This window comes from Drosophila innubila (genome assembly GCF_004354385.1).
Source record: "Drosophila innubila isolate TH190305 chromosome 3L unlocalized genomic scaffold, UK_Dinn_1.0 0_D_3L, whole genome shotgun sequence".
NCBI lineage: Eukaryota > Metazoa > Arthropoda > Insecta > Diptera > Drosophilidae > Drosophila > Drosophila innubila.
In genome coordinates this window covers 17,986,392-18,009,229 of record NW_022995376.1, presented here as the reverse complement: position 1 = coordinate 18,009,229, position 22,838 = coordinate 17,986,392, and the positions used below count along the sequence as shown (strand labels likewise).

Below are 22,838 nucleotides of genomic sequence, written 5' to 3'. Positions count from 1 at the left end.
GTCCCCAGCCAGGAGTTGCCACTCGTAATTTCTGGTGTCTAAATGTTACCTTTGCGCCAACTGTATAGCTAAATAACTGGAGAACTGGAGAACTGGACAACTAAAGAACTGGAAAAATGTGCACCAGGGCGAGGCATTCTAATTAGCCGCTGCGTACTTTAAGGTTGCCCAGCCCCAGTGTGAAAGTGTGGCCAAATTGAATAGCGGCTGCTGCAGTGTCTGACTCCTACCCGTATTCCTACCCCTTTTCTCCCCTCTCCTGCCATTAACCTTTTGCTTATGCATTTTAAATCCAGGACTTGGCTCGACCGCAGGCGCTTAACTCGACCTCGAAACAGAAACTAAACGGCCGGCACACGTTGCAGACACAGACACCGACAATGTCGAGTCGGAGCCATAGTTAACCGACAATAAAAATGTTTGGAAGCCGCCGCAGGAGCCAACGGCAAGGACAAGCATAACAACAACAACAACAACAACAAGGGGAACAACAACTGAAACAACAACAACAGAAACAACAACATACAGTAACACAACACAACGCGAGCCATTTACGTTGCGCATTTTAATAAAGTTAACTGCATTTTGGCATTGTGTCCAAAAACTTTCGGTGAGTTGATGGTGAAAAGAGAGATACATACTTATAGTACGAGTAGAAGTAAGCCACCCTTTTGTCTGCCCACTTGCACTCACCTTTTGTTGGCGCTTTTCATTATCGTGCGCTTTGCTTTCAACAATGTTTGCAATGTCCTTGTTATTGTCCTGCTGCTCTTGTTGTTGTTCTGTTTACAGACTGCGTCGCGTCGTGTGCAGTTGATCATCATTTATTTTAATGAGCTTCAAAATAGAATTTTAAATGTCTTCCCAAACTTTAATTTTCCAAAAAAAAAAAAAAGAGAATTGAAGGAAACCTTGAAATGTGACTTTCACTATCCTTAGAAAGATTCTTGGCAGACTAGCAATTTCTATTGTTTTTCACAACATTTGTTGTTTGTTTAACTTTGCTTCTTCATTATTACATTTCTTCTATGTATATGGTTCCTTACATTATTATTTTAATCCATTTTCCGTCAATACCTAAGAGACTGTGAATTGAGCAAATTGTTTACAAAGCTTCTGTAAATAATGTAGATTTTTAACAAATTTGTGCAGAAAATTTAAATTGGCGCCGAAAAATCTTTTTTCTTACAATACTACTTACCCTTTCGTTTAATCCTTAATGAAAATCATTTAAACACTAAAATTTCCTTTATTTTTTATAAGTTTTTTTTATTTAATAAATTTTTCTGCCTGTTTACATGTTTAGCTGGAGGACATTGAATTGAATATTGTTATTGTTTACAATATTTTCTAATTTTTTGGTATTAACTAAACTATTTACATACATATCTGCTAATTTTGATATAAGTACATATACGACTTTATGTAAGTAATTTATAATTTATATACTCGTATATTAATTTTATTTTAAGCATAATATTAATACGTTATGTTTATATAATAAGTTTAAGCCTTATTGGTTTTTGTGGGGCTCTTTTCTGTTGTTGTTGTTGTTGTTGTTTTTGAAACACCTGTTGTGAAACTATGCTACTCTTGATATACATGGCATGCATATTGAATAATAATATTGTTGTTGGCTTGTCAATTGTTAAATATATATTAAATAAATTATTTTATATAAAATATAATTTGCTTGGGTATTTTGTCAGCTAATAATAATAATTTGCTTCTTATTTCATTTGATTTAATTAGCATTGTTTTTAACTATATACAAAGCTCATTTGTCCTACATAATGCCTTGTAATTTTACTCATTATCGATAGTTTTGTTTATTTTTATGTACTCACACGATTAATTTTCTTTTCTTTTCTTTTTTCTTTTACCTATATGTTCTCATATGCAGTTTGAAACCCAAAATACTTTTCGCCTGAACACAATAATTAAGACAGACAATACATGACATATAGATGGATACACATTATATATTTATATTTGTAATTATTTGTAATTGTTATAGCTACAATAATATCTAATTTCTAATTTAAAATGATATGTTTTGCTGTAATTTACGTTCATTTTTTTTTGTTTAAACTGTCTCTCTTTCAGTTTAAGTCTAGTACAAAAATACTGAATAAATTGCACTTGCATCGTCCATACGATTATAGCATTTCCGAATACACAAAAGCCAAAAGCAATACGAGTATTTTCAATACTGTATCTGCATGCACATCTATCTATTTGTTGACACTTAATAATATCCAAATATGACTTCAGTTAAGATTTATATTTATGTCTAGATAATATGTTGGCTTATTGCGGTGCTAGTGCCAAAGTGAGGCCATTCGACATCAGACTCAAGGCATTCGCAGTGGGCGAAGTTGCAGATCCAGCGGCCCCCTGGAAAAAATGAAGAATTTAAATACAATTAAAATGATTATCTAAATAAAATTGAACAAAAAAATTTAAGAAGCTTAAAAAAAATCAGAGGAACGTACAGTTTAAGGTCACTAAGTTTAAATGACTATATATTTTATTCATCATTTAAATTTAAGGATCCTTGATTTAAAATAAAATAGATTGTACTCTAAAAATGATACAATATAAACTACGTTTACGAAAAAAAATTGCTCAGCTAAATTCTTCACAACTTTTGGTCTATGACTCGAATTTAAAGAGATTTTGATTGCTAATGATGACAGATCGGATCAGATCTCAAAAGGAAAAAAAAGATATACCGTTCTCTTGGTTATAATTTATAACTAATTATAATAATTAATACTATTTCTTGAAGGAATTATTGGTTTTTCTGCTCATACTCACAATGCTCAGGGTACGCACAATGCAGGCGCGTGTTGCCGGCGGTTCATCCGACTCCAAGCCGGGGGAGCTGCCACGCGAGGATACCGAACCGTCGAGGAGCTTGATGCTCATGTTGATGTCATCGGAGTGATGGGTCTGCGAGCTGCTGGAGAGGCGTCCATCCAACGACATATCATCACGCTGCTGATCCTGCAACAAGAAGACATTACACTTTTAGTTAAGTTGTCACTTGGAATGTGCAACAATGTGCTGTACACACCTCCTTGGGGCTGCCACAAAGACCAAACTTGGCGTCCAATGAGTGTGTCTCAGTATCGCTGCTGACATGGCCATCGTTGGCTGCAACTGCAACTGCAGCTGCAACAGCAGCAATGTTGTTGTCGTCGGCAGCAACATCAATGCCATTTGTTGCTAGTGCATCGTCGGCAGTAGGGGACATGTGTCCATTGATGTTGTTATTGTTACTGCTGTTGTTGTTGTTGTTGTTATTGTTGCTAATTTTGTTATTGTTATTTGGCTCCTTGTTAAGTGTTGCTGACGTTGGCATGCGCTTTGTTATGGTTGTTGCCTCATCAGCAGAGGCAGCAGCAACAGAGACAGAGACAGGAGTGGCAACAACGGCCGTCGACGGCGTAACCATTCCATGTCCATTGGTTGCAATTGCCGTTGCATCGTTTGCATTGTTGTTGTTGCCAGTGTTGGGGCTGTTGCTGTTGCCGTTGCTGTTGCCATTGACAATGGCGTTGGCGTTGGTGGTGGCGGTGGCGGTGGCGACGCCAGCGGTGGCAGCGACCTCATCGCCCAGCTCGTAAATGTTAACCATGTGTGCGGCCTGTGCGTGCACCATCAAATCCCAAGGATTGGCGAATGCATCCTTGCAAACGGCGCAAAGCAATTTGGCGCTCGTTGGCGGCGTTTCTGTGTGTACGTGTGCGAAATATGCAAGAATTAATTAGTTATTTAAGTTGGAATTTGCCAGGGCAGAACAGAGGCGGAGGACACTGTTGGCTTAGTCGCATAAATAACTCAATTTTAAATGAAATTGCAGGCAGCCGCAGGCGTTGGACATGCCACAGACAGACAGATGTTGCTGACTCCAAGGAATCTCCACACACACTCATTGTGCCTTAGATAAACACAAATTGGACATTGAGACGAACGAACGAGCCTCGTTGCTTGGCAAAAAGTGTTTAACAATCATAAATTAATTGCCGACAAAAACAACAAACAGCCACGCCTCTTTTTGCCCACTGGCTGACAGGGATAACTTACTTGCGGCAAATGCCACATCCTGGCACTTGCATGTGAACCTCAGCTTGCAGTAACTTTTCTTGTGGTCCAATAACTCAGACAGCTCGCTGAAGCATTCCCTGCAATTGCCGCAAATTAATGTATCCGGATTGCCTGCAACAACAACAAAATACGGAACAGACTTAACAAATGGACCTTAACGCAATTTAGTGAGTCAGAACAACAATATTAAATACCAAATGCATCTATGAATTACAAAGCCTTGCTGTCTAACCAACACAAATTGAAATGCTGACAATATTGAAACTTATATAAAAAGATTGACAAGTTCTAAAGACTTATCAAGTCAAATTTTACTCATAACATATATGACAATATGACAATTTTCGAATAAATTAAATATCTCTTTTCATGACAAATTAATTAAAACTATTTTTAACCTGGAATTCAATATCTTATTATTTGGATATAATTTAGCATTTACCAAATACTTGCACTTGAATAAACTTAAATTACTTTCCAGATGACAAGCTTTATTTTTATTTGAAAATAAATATTAAAAACGATCTAAATAGATTTTTCAATCACACAAAAGTTCGGACAATATTTTTTTTTATCTTATAGGTAAAATATGACGAGCGATGATCTCTTTCTGCGTCTCTTTTTTCGACTAATTAACTCTTACTTTAAATCCAAGACTTATTATTATTTTTAACAGCATCTTTCATAAGTTATAAAATATATTTAGCGAAAAATTCAAATATCTTCTATAGTATCAGTGTGATATTTTGATGGGCCATAGCTTGATCTCAGCCTGCAGCATCTGTTTTCTGGTAACCACTCGACGTTGAATCCGCGTCTTTGCCTTTGCTTTTCCTTTTGTCTTGTTTTTCCGCCTACTTTTAGTTATATCTACTTGCTGACGTTGAGGTTCTCTGAGTTGAACTTCTGAAGAATCGCCTTGTTTATTGCGATACCGCAATAATGTGGCAAAAGCATCGATTCTCAGATTGGGTTTCATTGCATGTCGATGAGGTCGATTCTGTAGATTCTTCTGCTCTACCTTAAAATTCTGCAGTTTTAAAGATTTAAATGATCCCTTGGTCTTGGGTCGTTTGCTGCAACATGGCAGTTTTTTATTTTTAGGCTTCTTTTTTGTTGGCTGGGTAGAGACTTTTGGTTTCACTGTGGTTTCTTTCTCCGTTGCTGGACATTGGTCCGTTGTCTTTGTCTTGTCTAAGCGCGGCTCATTCTCAGCTTCATCAGAAAACTTGGCAATATTCGAGCGAAGTTCTCGTTGCGGTTGTTGTTGCTGCTGTTGTTGTTGCAGCTGCAGTTGTTGTTGCTGCTGTTGTGGCTGACTCTGACCAAAATACTCGGCGAGCTGCTGCAGCAACTGCATCTTCGCATAACAATTGGACTCTCCATCCGCTTGGGCAGCCAAAGGCGGCGCATCCCTCACAGACGTTGTCAACTCCGATTGCGGCTCCTGTTGCGGTTGTGACTGTGCAGCTTGTGGCAAGTTGACCGATTGCGACGGGGACTGAGCCTGCTGTGGACCCTGGGATTGTGCCTCAAGCTGCTCAACTGATGGATGAACTGGGCCAGGCATTTGCTGTATTGGTGATGGAGTTGCCGAGGAAACCTGTGCCGCCAATTGCAAATCTTGTTGCATCAACTGATCATCCTGCTTACGCAGCTCCAGTTGCAGCTGATCGAGTTTCTGATGCAGCTGATCCTTGACCTCATCACGTACCTGCACAACCTGCTGCTGTTTTGCCTCCTGCTGTTGCTGTGGTGACTTCGCATCAGCACTGAGATCCCGAAAATTCTGCTTTGTTTCGGCCAACAATTGTTTCGACTCCTCCGTTGGCTCTACAGTCTTTGTGTTTACCCCTAAACCCAAATCAGGGCTGAGTTCTCGATTCCCCGTATTCTGTTTTAAGTTCATTGTTTCGCCGGCGTTGCTGTAGATTATTGGCCTGAGCTGAAAGTTGTTGGCCAAGAGACTTCCCTTGAGACTGAGCACACCATTCACATAGGCGGGCGGAAGTTTCTGCTGTGATCGAAATGGCAAGAAGAAGCTGGACTCGGACTTCGATTCCAATTGAGCTTGAGGTTGCACGTTGTGGATAACTTGTAAGATTGCGATCAGAATGGCCAGATAATTTGTGTTAGCGCCAAGTCTTTGATACATTTCTCATATTTAGAGACACTAAGCGATTCATTGTCAGCGTCATCTTTCTATGACAAGTTAAACAAAGCAATAGAGGATCAATTTTAAAGCTGAAAATCTGTTGTTTTATTCTGCATCTGCCAAACAATTAAATGCTTCAATTTGTAGAGTAAAATTAAAATATTTTATATCGAAATTTCATATGTATTAAAGTTCGATTGTGAAATCTAATGATTTTCTTAAACAATTATTTTCATATTTAACTCCCTGTTTCCTAAGATTATTAAACTGTCTAGCATTGCCAGCTAATTGTAAAGCCAAAATTAAATTTCCAGCAATTATTGGTACTGCAAACATGGCTAAATATAGATTGTTGGCAAACAAGTGTAGTCAATACGAGTACTCACTGTAGACTTTGAATGGTCCCCAGTGTTGATGCAAACTTAATTGCTCCTGTGCCAGCTGTTGTTGTTGCTGTTGTTGTTGATGCTGCTGTAGCTGTTGTTGCTGTTGCTGCTGCTGCTGTTGTTGTTGCTGCTGTTGCTGTTGCTGTTGCTGATGCTGTTGTTGCTGCATCAATTGGCTATGCAATTGTAGCGGCTGCGGTTGCTGTGGGGACAATGCCAAAGTCAACGGTTGCAACAGGCAACCCAACTGCTGCTGTTGTTGTTGCTGCTGTTGTTGCTGCTGTTGCTGATGTTGCTGGTGATGCGACGGCTGCTGGGAAAAGGCACCGTACGGCTCCACGAGCGCTGTTTGATTTGCAATTATTGCTGACTTTGTATTCTGTGGCGATGTCGTTGACTGTCCGGCGATAACGCTCTTCAACTGGAAACCCGTAGCAGCAGCCACAAAATGTTGCTGTTGTTGTTGCTGCTGTTGCTGCTGCTGCTGTTGATGCTGCTGCTGCTGTTGTTCCTGTTTGAACTGTGACCAGTGAAGGGCACTGGGCGCTGATGTTGTTGCCGCTGTAGTGGCCACTGCTGCCGCTGCATTCGACAGCAGATTCTGCTGATGCAGCAACAGCTGTTGCTGTGGCAACAAATTGGCCATTGCCGCCATGGCAACAGCAGCTACTTGCTGCTGGTGATGATGATGATGCTGCTGTTGCTGATGCTGATGTTGCTGGTGTTGCTGCTGCACTGCCTGCTGCTGTTGCTGATGATGCACGGCAGCAGCAGCTGCAGCTGCCACAGCAGCGGCACTATGATGATGTTGGCCATGTTGCTGCTGTTGCTGTTGGACAGCCGCTGCCAGACTGTTGTTGCTGGTCATCAGACGCTTACGCTTCTTTGGTCGCACTCCATTGACGCCTCCTCCACCTCCCCGCAACAATGCCGAGGAGCAATAGCTGTCGTAGAAGTAATCCCTGTGGAAGGTTTCAAGGAGTGACAGCTCATTAGATGCGGTAAATGCTTTATTTGTGCTATAATTGAAGTGTCAATGTTGCTGCCCCCCAAAAAAAAACAAAAACAAAAAGAACAATCGAACGAGCCTGTTGCCTGTCTGGCCAACAGTCAATATTTGTTTAGGACTCACTCCGTCTCTATGACGCCGTTTCAATTGTCATTTGCCAATTATGTGCGACTTCATCCCCTTTAATATAGACCTTTCCCCTTCTACCCTTCACTCTGTTGTATAATGTACATTGTACATTGCTGTTGTCTGTGATTGATACAAATGCCAGTGTCACCAACCATTTGTGGTCAAATATTGAGGCAGTTTTCATATCGTTTGGCGCCCAACGTAGGTGGTTGGGCGCCAGCAATTGTGGCTTTTTTGGTCAGTTTGTGTGTTGCGGTCAATGGGCATTTAAACGACAAACACGAGGCCATGAACAACACCTGAACAACAACAGTCCGTAACATGTTTGTGTTTTAATTACAATCAAGTTGTTGCCAGCATACAGTACTCATACCTTTATGGTACCTTTTTAAAGCCTTAACGCACTTGCTTTCGGCGTCATTAAGCTTAAATTAAATATTTCCACACGAAGTGGCAAGTCGTCGTAGTCCTCGACGACAACGCCCCAAATAAATTGTGAATGTTGGCGGCGTTCAGTTCGCTCAGTCATCATTAAGGCCGCACCAGGGACAAACAAGTGCACATGTCAGCGCCAGGACGAAGACCAGGATATTATAGCATACATTGCAACTGTCAGTCACAGTCACAGTCACAGCCCCACAGGCAGCAATTTTTTCACAGTTTCGTAGTGTGTTGACGCAGCACTCGAAACAACACACAACTGACCCAGCAACAGACACAGACACAACCAAAAGTAGAGACAGAAAGAGAAACAGCAGCAGAGACGGAGATGGAGACGGAGACACGGAACTCAGGAAGTGGTAACGAAAATCGCATAGAGTTGACAGTCAAAATACTTTATGTGAGACAAAGGATACGAACACGAATACGAATACGAATACATATTCGTTCACGTCCACGTCCACATCCATGTCCATATCCATGTCCATGCCCTGATGGATTGTGCCTTATTTATTTATTTATTTCTGTGGCTCTCGCAACTCCACCCACACAAAAGAACTTTCAGCCCAAACTTCTGGGCCAGAGTTGAGCCGTTAAATGATATGTAAATAAACTCGAAATGAGCGTCACATTGCGGCGTTAAATTGTGCAAAAATTTGTGCCTAACTGCCTAAATGAAGGCATTTATTTAAATTAAAATTTCAAGCATGAAATTGTATTTTTGGAAATTGTTTTTTCGAGTCAACTTACCAATCGTTGCCAGTTTTGCTGACATTTTGCCGTTTTCTGCCAATTTGATGCGCCTTCGGCTCGGCAACCATGTTGACATCTGCAATTGAAAAACCGGAGAGATAAATAAGGCGACTGTTAATCAAGGCAACTTTTTTAGCCTGGTAACAAAAGCAAAAATCTACTTTATGCCAAATACTCATAATACTCCTACCTAAAACAAAACAATCTAATGCCTTTGAAGTAGCTGCAAAGTAAGGAAGACAATGGCATTTTGTGTTCCATTATTTCTTGGCTTAGACATTTTATTTTGTGTTGATTTTTCATTATGCAAATGTACTCGTAGAGCTCTTACTGATTAAAATGAAGCCTCTCTGTGAATTTTGTTGTCCAACTGCATTACGATAATAATTAAATCCGACTCACAATCATTAATCTTAATAAATAACACAACACACAGTTAACAGTTAACAACAGACATAGTCAGATTTTGCATAAGATAAAAGAAGCCAATGGTAAGTTATTTTTAAAGCCGTAGCTATAATTCTCTACCTGAGAAGATTTGGTGAGTTGTACTGAAAATTGATAAATAAAATAAGGAAAATTAAATTACATTTAATAGAGCATTATTTAAAGAATTTTTTATAGTATTCGTAAAATATTTATAACAGTTCTAAGCCAGAATAAACATATTCGTTTGCTCATTAATCTTTCGAAGAGAATTAAAGCCAACACTAGGCACAAAATTCGGTACGAATGCGTTAAACATTTAATTTCTCAATGAAAAGGGTGCGACGTTCGGTCGTCTTTTTATGAGACGTTTTTGTGGGGAAGTTCGGGTCTCGCGCTCGTTCATCATAATTCATGACAAAGTTTGAAGTGCGACGGCTGCGCCGCAGGGTGGCTACTAAAAAAAGCAACGCGCCCCAAAAAGACAAGCCCCCCACGAGGGGTAGGTTGGGAGGTTGTGGGAGTTGCTATAACTACAAGTTCTTGGACGTGGGTTGTGCAAGCTTTTGCATTTTTTTCCGTGCTCTTTCTACTGTTTGTCTGACTCGCCTTGGTTGGGAGTGGAAAAGAGAACTCGAAGGCTATAATTAAGATTAAGGATAAAAGCATAAGAAGGATTTCCACAAGTTTGAAGGCATTGCCCAGTGCCAGTCCGGCAGCTCGAGCAAATCGGTTTAACGTTGGCCAGACCACATTCCTCAATCCACAATCCTGTGAGCCAAAAGTCAATGGCGCGTAGCAATGAAATATTACCGCGACCACTCAACTTGAGAGCTAAGACAAGGAAAGCTCTGTCCTGTATTATTTTATTTCGTTTCGTCTCTGTCTCTGTGTCTAATCAGTGAAATTAGCATGCCACATTTACATAAGCAGTGCCACAGCTTCTTCTTGCTTAAAAAATACTTTTTATGAACGTTGTAAAGTTTTCATTGCATGCTGACGGCGCGTATGAATATGACATGAAACGTATACGCAGCGTTGCCATCTTCGTCATCGTCATCATCATCATCATCGGCTATGACATAGCGCACTAAGTGCATTAAGTTGTTTTTCACACGAGAGACACGCATGAAAGAATGCCATGGAATCTCTACCGACTTCCTCTCTGTCTGTCTGTCTGTCCGTCTGTCCGTCTGTTGGTCTGGCTGTCTGTCTCCATATTGCATTGCAGCTGCAAGTGACGCGCGACGATGCCTGAAATTTCATTAAGCGTTTAAATTAAATCGACAAACAGTCAGTTGTCAGGCAGCCAGGTAGTCAGAAGAAGCGGCAGGTGGTCTGCCAGACATCCATACCGCACAGCATTGAAATTTCATTAAAAGTATCGCACAAGGATTTATGTTTGCCGCACTTTAAGTTGCGGCCTGCAACGACGACTTCCGTTGCACAAAATACGCAGACAGTCGACCGTCTGTGCTAAGATATGGCCACTACACATGCCAAGGATTGTTACCAGCTCTTCCTATTACTCTATAACTGCCCGACGACCTCATGTTGCCTCCAAGTCCTACGGAGTTGTTTTTTTTTCGCGCGTTTGTTCGATTTTAGTGCAGCACTTCCGCAGTTGGCGGCCATTAACCTGGCGACTCAACCACATCGAACATGCAACTGCAAAGGGTTAAGGTCTACCAAGTCTATGCAAAACAACTCAACACAACCACAAAGCAGATTAACAATCTTATATCTGGCAATATTGTATATGCAATATGCCAAAGGAGTATTTCAAGTTCTTTCATATTACGTGAATACCAGCAATAAGAATCTTGGGGATTGCCTAAGAAACACTTTGGCAACTTTCAAGCTAAACTATCTAAAATATCTTTAATTGAGTCGTTAGTATTTTTGATTTCAGTTAAAATTTTCTCTAGAAATCTGTGATCCTGAAATGTAACTACATAATATAAAAACCTTTATTGAAAATCTAGAAAGACAATAGAAAGATTTTATTTCTTATAAAAGTATAAGCTTATAACTTATAAAATATGCAATAGGCTGGATAGAAAATTGATGGGACAACTTTAAGATACAACAAAACTCGCTACAAAGTAAGTTTCTTCCTACAAATCTGTGACCTTAGGTATTTCTGGTACTTTTAAAATTATTAAAATACCTCGCGGGTATATAGCATTAAAGAGAAGAAAAGTTGTTGAACAAAATACAATATAATACACAAATGTTCAATCCGTTATCTAAAATAAGGAAATAGATATATTTCTAGAAAATTCCGATTACTAAAATTTTTTTTAATATTTTTAAGAGGTATATATATTTAAAACAAAAAAAAAAATTCAACGGGAAATATATGATAGCAAAATAGAAAAAAACAGAAGAAAATTGCTGAAATGTCGGATAAAAGAAAGAAATCTCTCAGCCCGTCATATAAACATGCTCATAGTTAATGGTAATAGGAAAAGGAAAAGGCAAAAAACAACTCACCCAAGGTCTGGCTGAGGACCGTCTTGCCATCCTCGCCGTGACAGGCGTTGCGAGCATCGAACGGGTTGGTAAACTGCACAAAGGCATAGCCCTTATGCATGGAGATGCCTGCGGATGAATCAAGGGCACAAACACGACAAGGTAAAATAGGTGGATAGAAATATAGTGGGGGCCAAAGGGGGTTAAGGGGATGACTTACCCGCCAGTCGGCCGTAGATCTGAAACATGCGCTCCACGTCCGTTTTGGAGCATTGAAATGTATTCAGATTGCCCACAAAGATGCGCGAGTTAACCGCCTGCGGATCCTGTGAGTTCGTCTGGTTGGACAGTTTTGACAGCTTCATTGTGGCCGTCGCCGCCGATGGCGCTCCGGTTGCGGTTGCGGATGCGGATACGGATCCGACTGAGGATGATGTGGGCAAGGACACGGGCAACGGACACGGCAACGGCAACGTCAACGGCGCAGCCGCGGCGCACGTTTGTCCAAAGTACAAGAAAGCAATTCTGGCGGCTGCTGGCAACCAAGTTGCTGTTTGTTATTCCTCTTCCTCTCTTCACGTCTCAGCTTAGATTCCGCTTTGTTTATGGCTTTGTGCGTCGCTGCAGCTTATTGCATTTGTCCTTAAGGTCTGTTGTTGAGTCTGGGGTCTGTTGTCCGCGGATTTGGGCCTTGTCCTTGTCCTGTTTGTCCTGTACTCTGCTGATTTTTCAATTTTTAACGAATCCAAATCTGCAAGCGGTCGGCTTGCTGTTAAATCTGTAAAATAAGAGCAACAACAGTCAGCATAAATAAAAATTGACAATCACTTTTGTATGTTCGTTTGTTGTTTGCCTTCTGTTTGTTGTTGCATTGTTTTTGTGGCGGCTTAAATATCAATGGATATCGACAGCGACAGTTATAGCAGCTCCATATCGATTGTCGTCTACGTATTTATATTTCATTTAAACGAGCATTTTTTATATTTGTAAATTTAATCTTATCGCAACGCAATTAAAAACCCAAAATGCCTTTTTAATTAAAGGCCCAATTTTTATTAAATTCAACGATATCTTAAAAAGTTGCTTCAAATTTCAGAAGGCCAATTTTAATAAATATTCTTTGAATAAATTTTTGTTTAACTTATTTTCAGGTGTGTTCCAGAAATCTCTAGAAATTTTGAATATAAATGTTTTTTAAAAAACAACCGTCCGAAATGTTGGAGTTCCTTAAATGTCTTTTCGAACAATTTTTTTGTATTTTAAATCAATTTTAAAGATATTTCAGTTCAATTTATTAAATATTTAATTTTGTCAACACTCTCAAAATTTTTTTCGGAAACACCAACAATTGATATTGGGTTGTCTTAGCGCTGATATAAAATTGTAGAGCACACCTCTATAATTTTAAAAATCGTTTACGATTTTTTATTGTATGTATAGAAGATTAGATTTTGAGAGCACAGCTTACACAGTTTAATTATGAAAAAATATTAAAATTTGGCAAAAAAAAAATAATAATAATGGAGAATCAATTTAGAGGATAAATAATAATGAAACTGGCACTCCGCATAAAAATTTGTTAATTTTTGACAAAGTTATGATATTTTCAAGTTTTTTTTAGAAAACATAATATTTTTGATAATATTCAATTTGTCAAATGTGTAATGAGGTTTATCAAATTTCTTTTGTTAATAGTCTACTTATTCGAGTCATTTACACAACACTTACAATATATTAAATTTTTTTAGATGGTATTTTATGGTATTAAAAGTATCCATTTTCTATAGACTGACTCATATTATTTCGATATTTATTGTATAAATAAAAATCAATACCAAGTGCTTGCTGCCTGGTATAAAATATATTTGAAGCATACCACTTGAGTAGGTTGCACATGTGTTAAACGGCATGTGAGAGAAGGCACACTTCAAGACATACTTTAGCTCAAGCCAAGTGGCAACTGGGGCAGAGGTGGCAGAGGGGCAGACAGAGGGGCAGCCCAGTTGGTGCCTCGTTTGTGAGTGTGTCTCATATTTACGAGTATGTTCGTTTGCTTTTACTTGGAACATGTTTTGTGCGTGTTATTAAATTAAATAACTTTTAAATGGCTTACACAAAAGCGACAGCACACTCACAGTCAACACCTCTCTACAACAACAACAACAACTACAGTATAAATAATAATAACAACAACAAAGCCGTTTTTCTCGTTCGTGTAAAAGTGAAAAATTAAGCGTTTTTATTGCGCTTTTCGATGGCAACAACACTGCACAACACAGATCCTGGGCTCAGGATCCAGCCAGGACTGCTTCCTGGCAACATGTGTATTCAATGTGTATAAGTGTGAGTGCTTTGCATAGCATTAAAGGCGCCACATGAAATAAAAATAAAACATGCAGCAATAAAAATAAAATACTCTTGTTGTAGCAAATTGTTAATGTGATTTTTATGCAATAGCCAAGGGCATGTCTCTGCATGTGTGTGTGTGTGTGTGTGTGTGTGTGTGTTTGCGTGTGTCTTGAGTGTATGTTTGTCTATATTTATAGGATATTTATGGGCGCAGCACTTGCTGTTAATTGCAGTAGTCGCACCTTAAGCCGACAACTGATTAAAGTCATCGATCGAAAAGCTTTTGCCATCAGCTTTATTAAAAAAGACATTGCATTGTTTGCAGAGCTTTAATCAAGCACAGATACCGATACACACATATAGATACAGATACAGATACAATCATAGACAAGAGTTATTCATAGCTTTTGGTTCTGTGCATTGTGCACCATTTATGATGAGTGAAAGGCGTTTATATTTATTATAATAGCATTCCTGCCTGCCTGTCATCAGCGTGTCCTGCCTGCATTCAGTCAGCCGCTTCATTCATTCAATGTTTTCCACACTTTCTCCTCTTCTCCACTTTTTTTTTGTTATCACCCTCGTTGTCGTTGTCGCATTGTCCTTGCAAATGAAGAAACGTCGCCGCTGGGGGGTTTGCATAACAGCTCGCAGCTTCCTTGACGTCTAACATGCCCCATTGTTGCATGCAACAACAGCAGCATACTCGTATATACAGCAGCAACATCACCACAGACTCGTCTCGACCAAATCCAAAGCCGTATTGAATATGCAACACTTTTTGTGGCCTACTTTTTGGGTGCTTACCACAAAAAGCGTTTTAATGAACTTGCCACGGCTTTAATTTAAATAACAACAACGCTGACAAATTTAAAAGACGCACTCACAAAGCTAGGCTCCTCCTTTCCCTACGACTTGCTTTTAACACCTACTGCAAGCCTTCTCCCAGTGACTGGCAAGTGGTTAGTTAACTCGTCTCTTAATTATAATTAACTGCACTGCTGAGCGGCAGCTTCAGCATCAGCTTCACTTTCAGAGTGTGTGTAGGCGCCTCGTCTGTGTTAACATACAACTTGGCGTGGCAAGTTCAACCGCAAGAAATTGTGCAGGAAATTGCTGTAATTCTTCTTAACTCTCCACTCTACTCTACTCAACTCTGCTGCCAGCCTGCAATTGTTTTAGGCCCTGGCTGCACTTCTTTTCCTTTTTCCAACTGCCTGAGTGCAAAAGTAAATTAAGATGCCGAAGCAAGTAAAAGTCGTCGCGGATAAACTTGAAAAGCGCCAATCCAGCAGCTCTGGGCACATGTGTGAACATTGTAAATGAGTGTGAGATACTTTGACAGCGTCAACCAATCGAATATTCAATACTCTTTAAATGATTAACTTAATTTATTGTTATAGAAATCAGTTACAGCTAAATTATTATTTAAGTAGTAACTAGAAATATCTGCGAAAACTTTCCGGTATAAATCATTTTTAATTCTCTTTTTAAATTCAATTTCTATTACAAATTTACGAAATAACACTAACTTTTGTTTAAATTTTTAATAAGAATAGAAAACAAGAGTTATTTTTATTTTTACTTTAAAAGTTACAAATTAGATATGAATAGTAAAGTTTTGGAATTTTTTTATATTGGTTGAAAAAGCATTTTGAATAATAGAAATCTTATTAAATTAAAGCCGCTTCCCAATACAGTAATATATATCTTTCTTTGGCATTTTTAGTTTTTTTAATAATACAAATTCTTTAAGTTTTTCCCCATTTAATTCATTCTGTTTTTGAGCACTTAATATAGAGCTATAGTATTCTTCACAAAGGAAGATACTTCTCAACCTAAGAATCTAAAAATTTACCTTATAGAGCAAACTAATTTACATAATTGGAATCTTCATTAGTATTTGCTATCAACTACAAAAATATTGATATACTTTCAACAATTAAATAGATGCTTTTGCATGTTACATAAACAAATGTGTATTCCTTTTTATAGGGCAACTGTAATTACCGTGCTGGCTGTTGGCATCCTGACTGCCATAAGGATGCTTAATGCGCTGCATTGTCTACGGCTTAAAGTCAACAACTTAACGGACTGTATTTTAAAGCTATTTTATTGGCTTGCGACGTGCTAAATAATGCAGCAAGCCATTAAGCGGGCCAAAAAGCTGAGGAAAAGCCACGCAACGGCTGACAGCCTCTGACTCCGACTCCGATTCTGGCCAGGATTATCAGGCAACGCTGGCGTGCGATCAAATGTCAAAGGACACATTTCATCACCGAGCCATGTTGCTATTTACTGCCTACAAATATGGACGGAACATATCAATTTTTTTTTTTTGTTTCCTATACTCGTTTTTTCTCTATTTATATTTCTTGTATGTGTGTTTATGTGGCAGACAACTTTTCATTTCAAATTGCTTGAGGGGTGACTAGAGAATGTTGTGGGGTTTACTATGGGCTTGTGGTTTGGGTGTTTGACTCTAATAGGGCCGCACAAAAAATTGAATAGACGCTGGGGCCATTCAAAGCCAAAAAGTCAACAAAGCGAAGAGCATCGTGCTAGATAGAGCGACAAATAACCCCAATTGAATGGAATGAGGGGAGAGGGAAGTATGATGATGATGATGATGATGGTGTTGATGTTGATGTTGGTGAAGGCATACGAGTATGTGTATTGACAGAATGGCCAACAACTTTATTCATAAGCAGTCAGACGGGCCAGACAGACGTGACCTCAGCAAACCAAACACATGCTGAAAAATTCTAGAGAGGAGTTCGCTTTTTGAATGGAATTTATATGGTCAACATTCCGAGATGACTTCACGTCTGCGAGCGATAACTCAGTAGAGTTTATAGAAGCGTAAAAGCCAAAGCGCCCTTTGGTATGCAACATAGTTTTTTTTTAAATTCCAATAAAGCGCTCGAAACATTCAGAAACGTTGTCGATAAGCAAGGAACGTGTCACGAATTGTTGTTGTTGCCAATTCCATTGTTGTTGTTGCCGTTCGTTTATGCTGTTAATTTATTGTAATGCGCAAAGCAATTTGCAACAAAAAAAAAGAGAAAAAAAAAGAGAATTTACAAGCGTATTAAGTGCCAACTATTTGCATAAATAACAAGAAATTAATAACAAACACACGGTGCCATGGCAGCAGCCGCATAAAAGTTAATAATTGCTGCATGTCAACAGGCGGCCGATGGATTACGAAGAGGGGGTGAGAAGAGGATCGGCGACATGTGGCATATAAATGAAAAATATACAGTACTCGCATATGGAAAATAATAAAACTACCGGCAAGCAAAGTGAAATGACATTTTATCACTTGACAGTAAATGAGTTTTATTGCGCTACTCATTAAACAAATTTAATTTGCAACATGCAGAAAGAAGCTCAACGAAAGAACTGTTTAAATTATCGGGGTTAATTTTGAAATTAATTTGTATCTCTATTTTAACAAACAAATAAGGAGAGTCCTATATACTTCAAAATCTATAAAATACCGATACAGATCGATACAGATCGAATGTAAGTCAAATCTACTTAGATCGGCAAAATTAATTAAAATTTCTTTTTTATATGAATGTGTGGTAAATATAATTTGTATTCTTTCATAAATGATCCTGTATATTAATTGAATATCTTATGATTTTTTTTAAGTTAAATAATATGAATGATCCCTTAAAAATTGCATTTAAGCTAATACTTTTCTCATTTGACTGATTGATTGAGATACCAAAGGACTTTAACGCTTTGGCTTTAATTAAATAAATAAAAACTTAAGTGATAACAAATTGATCATCTTATTGATTGATAAGTATTGAATTTATACAGTTGCTACTTAAATTCAGTTTTGAAGAGTTTAATTCGTTGCATTAAAGGAGATTACAGCTTTGAGAACACTCGCATGGGTATTCGCATTACCGTTACCAGCTCCGATTTCATTCACTTGTTTACACAGCAGTTAAAGTGTTAAATTTATTGTTGGTCAGCAGTCATGCGGCTTATATTTGTTTTTGGGTCGACATCGACAATGGCATAGGCTGAAAGCGTGAGGGAGTGGAAGATAGAAAGAGAGAGAGAGAGAGAGAGAGAAAGAGCCTTCGGTTCAGGCTGCGGTTCTTTAGCTGTGCATTCATTCATTATAGTCGGACAATGTGAGTGTTTGTGAGTGTAAAAGTGTGTTTTTGTATGTGTGTGGGTTGATGTGTCTGGTGTGGCAATAAAAATGGCGTGCATATTTTTCAGTTTGTTATGAATTTCTCTGCCACTTTTGTTGCAACAACAATTATGAATAACTCACTCTTTCTCTATCTTTCTGTCTCTCTCTCTCTCTCTCACTCTTTTTCTGTCTCTGTCTCTGTCACGTAATGGCCCAAGCTGTGGCACATGTGGGCGTGATAGAGGCCTTTATGGGGGGTACTCGTTACGTATTTTCGTATATATTTCACTTCGCCAATTACCCGCCAACGACTGCGACAGTAATCAAATAATTGTTGCAGTTTCTGTCATATATTTCACGCTTTTACTTTAATTATTTGCACAGCTCTCGACTTTTTATAATGAGCCTGTAAGCAGGAAAATACAAATATCCTATGAAATTTAATAGCAAAATAACATTGAAGGCTTCAATGAGTTGAGTATGTGAAACAAAAATTTTAATTTTATAGACCAATTTATTGCCCAGTCTTTACTAAATCACTCTGCAAATATTTACTACCAATTTATAATGATATGTCAGTGAGATAAAAATCGTAAAGCTATCATAATAAGACATTTTCAGATAGTCTAATTGCATTTTATTATTATACAAATATGCAAAATAAGTATGACAAAGTTGTACTTAAAATGTAGTTATCAAACTACAGACTAAATGCGGACAACTTACATAAAAAAATATAATTTAGACTGCAATTGTTCCTTGTAAATATTTATTTTTAATTTTTCTAAATCTCCGCTTAAGGTAAATTTTACTGTGTTGCATTGATAACGATAACACACACATTTTTTTGTCTCTTGAACAATTGCATTGCTGATTTTAATGTTGTAGATTTTTTATCAATTGTGTTATCCACTTAATATATTTATGTAAATTTTATAATAAACAACAATTTCAATTATCCAATTACTGCCAACATAAAAAAAAATTAAGTTAAAATTGCGTAAAATATTTTGAGAGTTGTTGAAGTTGTTGTTGAAATGTGTTTAATTCGCAGCGCGTTTATTTCAACAATTTTCATATGCAACAATTTCTGTGGTTTATGTAGCGAAGTGGGCGGAAGATGGGGCGTGACTAGGGTGGCGGAAACATGCAGAAACAGCGATTTGTAGCATTGCAATTTTTGGCTATCGCTTTTGTCAGTCGCGGATGTGGTTGCGGATTTTGGTTTTCGCTTTCGGATTTTGGGTTTTTTGGTAGGGTTTGGTTTTGGTTTTGGTTTCGGTTTTGGTTTCGGTTACGTTGTTAGTGACCACAACAAAACAGTCATTGTCGCCGCTGCCTGTCGGTTTGTTTTGGCCATCGCGTTCATTTTTGTGGTCCATTAAAACGGTTGGCAGAGGCAACAACAATGCGACAATGCGATGATACCGTGGAAAATGTATCTATATAAGTGCATACGTATGTGGCTCAATTTATAAAAACTATCTCAGACTGTTGGCAAAGAAAATTTCATGGAAACGGCGCACAAATATAGAAAAATAAATAAAACTCGTCAAAAAAGACCAAAGCAAGGTCAAGTGGACGCACTAAGTGAAGAGCAAGTCAGGTTCTCTCTTTCCCTCTCTCGTTCTCTGCAGCTCTCGGATTTGCTCTCTTTACGCTTAACAGATCAAACGTCACCATTAGCGAAGCAACAACAACAAGCGATGACTCACAAAGTGTTCAACAGTGTACCTAATATAAGCGACGGCACTGTCTGCTGCTGCTGTTTGTGTGGGAGAGTGCGCGGCATACTTTGCGCAGACCATTGTGTACATGTGAGCGCAAGTGAGATGGCCAGTGAGTGCGCGCAGCTGTTGAGCGGCTGCAACAACAACGATAGCAACACAAAATTTTCTGTTTTACGCTCTCTGCGCTCAGTAACAGCGTCGATTTCACAGCGTTTGGGTGTGTTTTATTTTGTTGATCGTGCAAAAATTTCTCAATTTAATTACAAACAAGTGGCAAAAAGGGCAAAACTGCAATCTGCTCAAAATTTAATGAACACTAATCGGAAAGCCAAAGATTAACTGCATACATATTTAAAAGTGTGTATCTGTGTGATTGTGCTAACAAATAAAAACTGAGTTGTATAATCGCCAAAACTTGTTGAACTCGCTGCCTCCCTCCCTCATACTAGTTTAACTGCTGCTGCTGCTGTGTGTGTGTGAGTGTAAATTAATAAACTACTCGTACGTATAAAAGATACACAAAGAAACTAAGGCAGCAACAACAACTGAGACGACGACGTCATGCAGGCAATCAAATGTGTTGTTGTTGGCGACGGCGCCGTGGGTAAAACTTGCCTGCTGATCAGCTATACAACCAATGCCTTCCCGGGGGAATATATTCCCACCGTCTTTGACAACTATTCGGCCAATGTGATGGTCGATGCCAAGCCCATCAACTTGGGACTCTGGGATACAGCTGGACAGGAGGATTATGATCGACTGCGTCCATTGTCTTATCCACAAACCGATGTCTTCCTCATTTGCTTCTCTCTGGTTAATCCCGCCTCATTTGAGAACGTACGCGCCAAATGGTTTCCCGAGGTGCGTCATCATTGCAACAATGTTCCCATCATTCTGGTCGGTACAAAGCTAGACTTGCGCGACGACAAGCAGGCGATTGAAAAGCTTAAGGATAAGAAGCTAACGCCCATTACCTATCCACAAGGATTGGCCATGGCCAAGGAAATTGCAGCGGTCAAGTATCTGGAATGCTCTGCCCTCACCCAAAAGGGCCTGAAGACGGTCTTCGATGAGGCCATACGATCGGTGCTTTGTCCGCCAATGCGCAAACCCAAACCCAAATGCAGTTTGCTCTAGGGCGGAGGAGAGAGAGAGAGAGGAAATGGTTCAAAGAGAGAACAAAAAGCCCACAGAAAGTTTGCAAAAAATCATTCGCTTTAGTTACAGTTACAGTTGTGCAGTGTAAAAGAGAGAGAGAGAGAGAGAGAGAGAGAGAGAGAGGGAGAGAGTGGGACAAAAAGAACGAATCACGCACAAGAGCATAGTATTCTTATTTTTGTTGTTGTTGTTATGTGTGTGTGTGTGTGGGGGGCAACGCATTAAATTTGTAATTTGCGGGGGGTTGTTATAAATACATATAAATACAAATATACATTTACATATGTATATATGTATGCATATACAGGGCGCAATATATAGCGAGCAGACAGAACGTTGTATGAGAAATGCGTTTAGAATTTCTATAGAACTATATAATAATAATAAAATGCTATAATTAATTGTAAATAAATCTAGATGATTTCCAACTTGGCGCAGATAAGAAAAGCTAGCGCCATACTTTACTGTCCACCCATCGCTTATCGATTTGAACAAATTTATTGCACATACCTAAAAATAGTCGCCAATTCACAGTAAGTTATCTTAAAAAGAAAATTGTTTATAATTTCTACTTTAATATCATGATAATAGTCTTCCACACGTGCAGAGTGCAATAAGCAACATCAAACAACAAAGAAAATAAATAACATTGACTGCATTTTTGCCTTATATGAGCGTAGTTTTATTTTATAATTCATTTAATGATTTTAATGTACACTTAATACACAAAAAAATACTTATTAAGCAACTAAATATGACAAACGCTAATTTAATGCATCAACTTTTGCCAAAATGTGCTTTCGTGTTTATTTATTTAATAATAAACACCCAATATTTAAAACTGTATTACAACATGGAAAATACAATTTATTTATATTAACACATAATTTACTGTTAAATGTGTAATAAAACAACAAATAAAAATTGTAAATAAATATAACAAAAAGCAAATGATGTGTAATTGTATGTGAATTATGTCGGATAATGCCAACATGTATTTATTGGCCTAATGGAAACGTTGACAATGCACTGAAAAATAGCAAAAATGTAGAGAAAATATCTCCCACCTCTTTATCATGGCATACTTTTGGGCGGAACGAATTTCATATTCGCGTGCAGCTTTAATCTTATCTGGTTATCGAATGGTTATTGCCAGAATTCGTCACAAAATGTTGATAATTACTTCCGTTAGTTCAGCGGATATGGTGATTGACCAGACCTAATCATAAACAATATGAATTTATTTGTACTCTGCTGATAGAGCTGTTGATTGATTGCCAAATTGGGGTGCGTGGGCGGCAGAATGAGAACGTATGTCTGTCTGTCTGTATGTCTGTCTGTCTGACTGTCTGACTGTCTGTCTGTCAGTCTGCCTGCCTGTTGCTCGTTAGTGGCCAGTGTGAATTTGACAAATAATTACGCAAAGTAACCTGCTGTGCGTCTGGCAAAGACAGGACTGCCATTCCCTCCCACACTCCTTCCTCATTGGGAATGTATTTCGCATAATTCCCCTCCTATTCCACACGAAAGCAATTCAATGCCAGTGACATAC

The 22,838-nt window shown here is 38.6% G+C and overlaps 2 protein-coding genes across 3 annotated transcripts in view; one reads left to right on the top strand and one right to left on the bottom strand.

Annotated features, from left to right (window-relative positions):
- The first annotated feature begins 489 nt into the window (after window positions 1-489).
- On the top strand, window positions 490-21,380 carry LOC117786380 (ras-related protein Rac2). Of its 2 annotated transcripts, none has more exons than XM_034624594.1 (2): window positions 490-506; window positions 20,665-21,380. In XM_034624594.1, the coding sequence occupies exon 2, from the start codon at window positions 20,690-20,692 to the stop codon at window positions 21,263-21,265; it is 576 nt and encodes a 191-aa protein (XP_034480485.1). In that variant the 5' UTR covers window positions 490-506; window positions 20,665-20,689; the 3' UTR covers window positions 21,266-21,380. The 2 variants fall into 2 exon arrangements, with proteins under 2 accessions (XP_034480485.1, XP_034480484.1); XM_034624593.1 differs by lacking the exon at window positions 490-506 and adding an exon at window positions 507-521.
- Window positions 1,868-22,838, bottom strand: part of LOC117786379 (probable basic-leucine zipper transcription factor Q) — a 31,795-nt gene continuing 10,824 nt past the window's right edge. Inside the window, exons 2-9 of the mRNA XM_034624592.1 lie at window positions 12,108-12,665; window positions 11,909-12,016; window positions 8,984-9,062; window positions 6,655-7,616; window positions 4,093-4,224; window positions 3,080-3,738; window positions 2,821-3,009; window positions 1,868-2,397 (exon numbers count right to left, since the gene is read on the bottom strand). Of these exons, the coding sequence (XP_034480483.1) occupies window positions 2,311-2,397; window positions 2,821-3,009; window positions 3,080-3,738; window positions 4,093-4,224; window positions 6,655-7,616; window positions 8,984-9,062; window positions 11,909-12,016; window positions 12,108-12,252 (2,361 nt within the window). The 5' untranslated portion in view covers window positions 12,253-12,665 and the 3' untranslated portion in view covers window positions 1,868-2,310. The remainder of the gene's footprint in view (window positions 2,398-2,820; window positions 3,010-3,079; window positions 3,739-4,092; window positions 4,225-6,654; window positions 7,617-8,983; window positions 9,063-11,908; window positions 12,017-12,107; window positions 12,666-22,838) is intronic.

Bases quoted from the DNA above. Each gene is read 5' to 3' on its own strand.
- LOC117786380 (XM_034624594.1), top strand. From the start codon at position 20,690: ATGCAGGCAATCAAATGTGTTGTTGTTGGCGACGGCGCCGTGGGTAAA.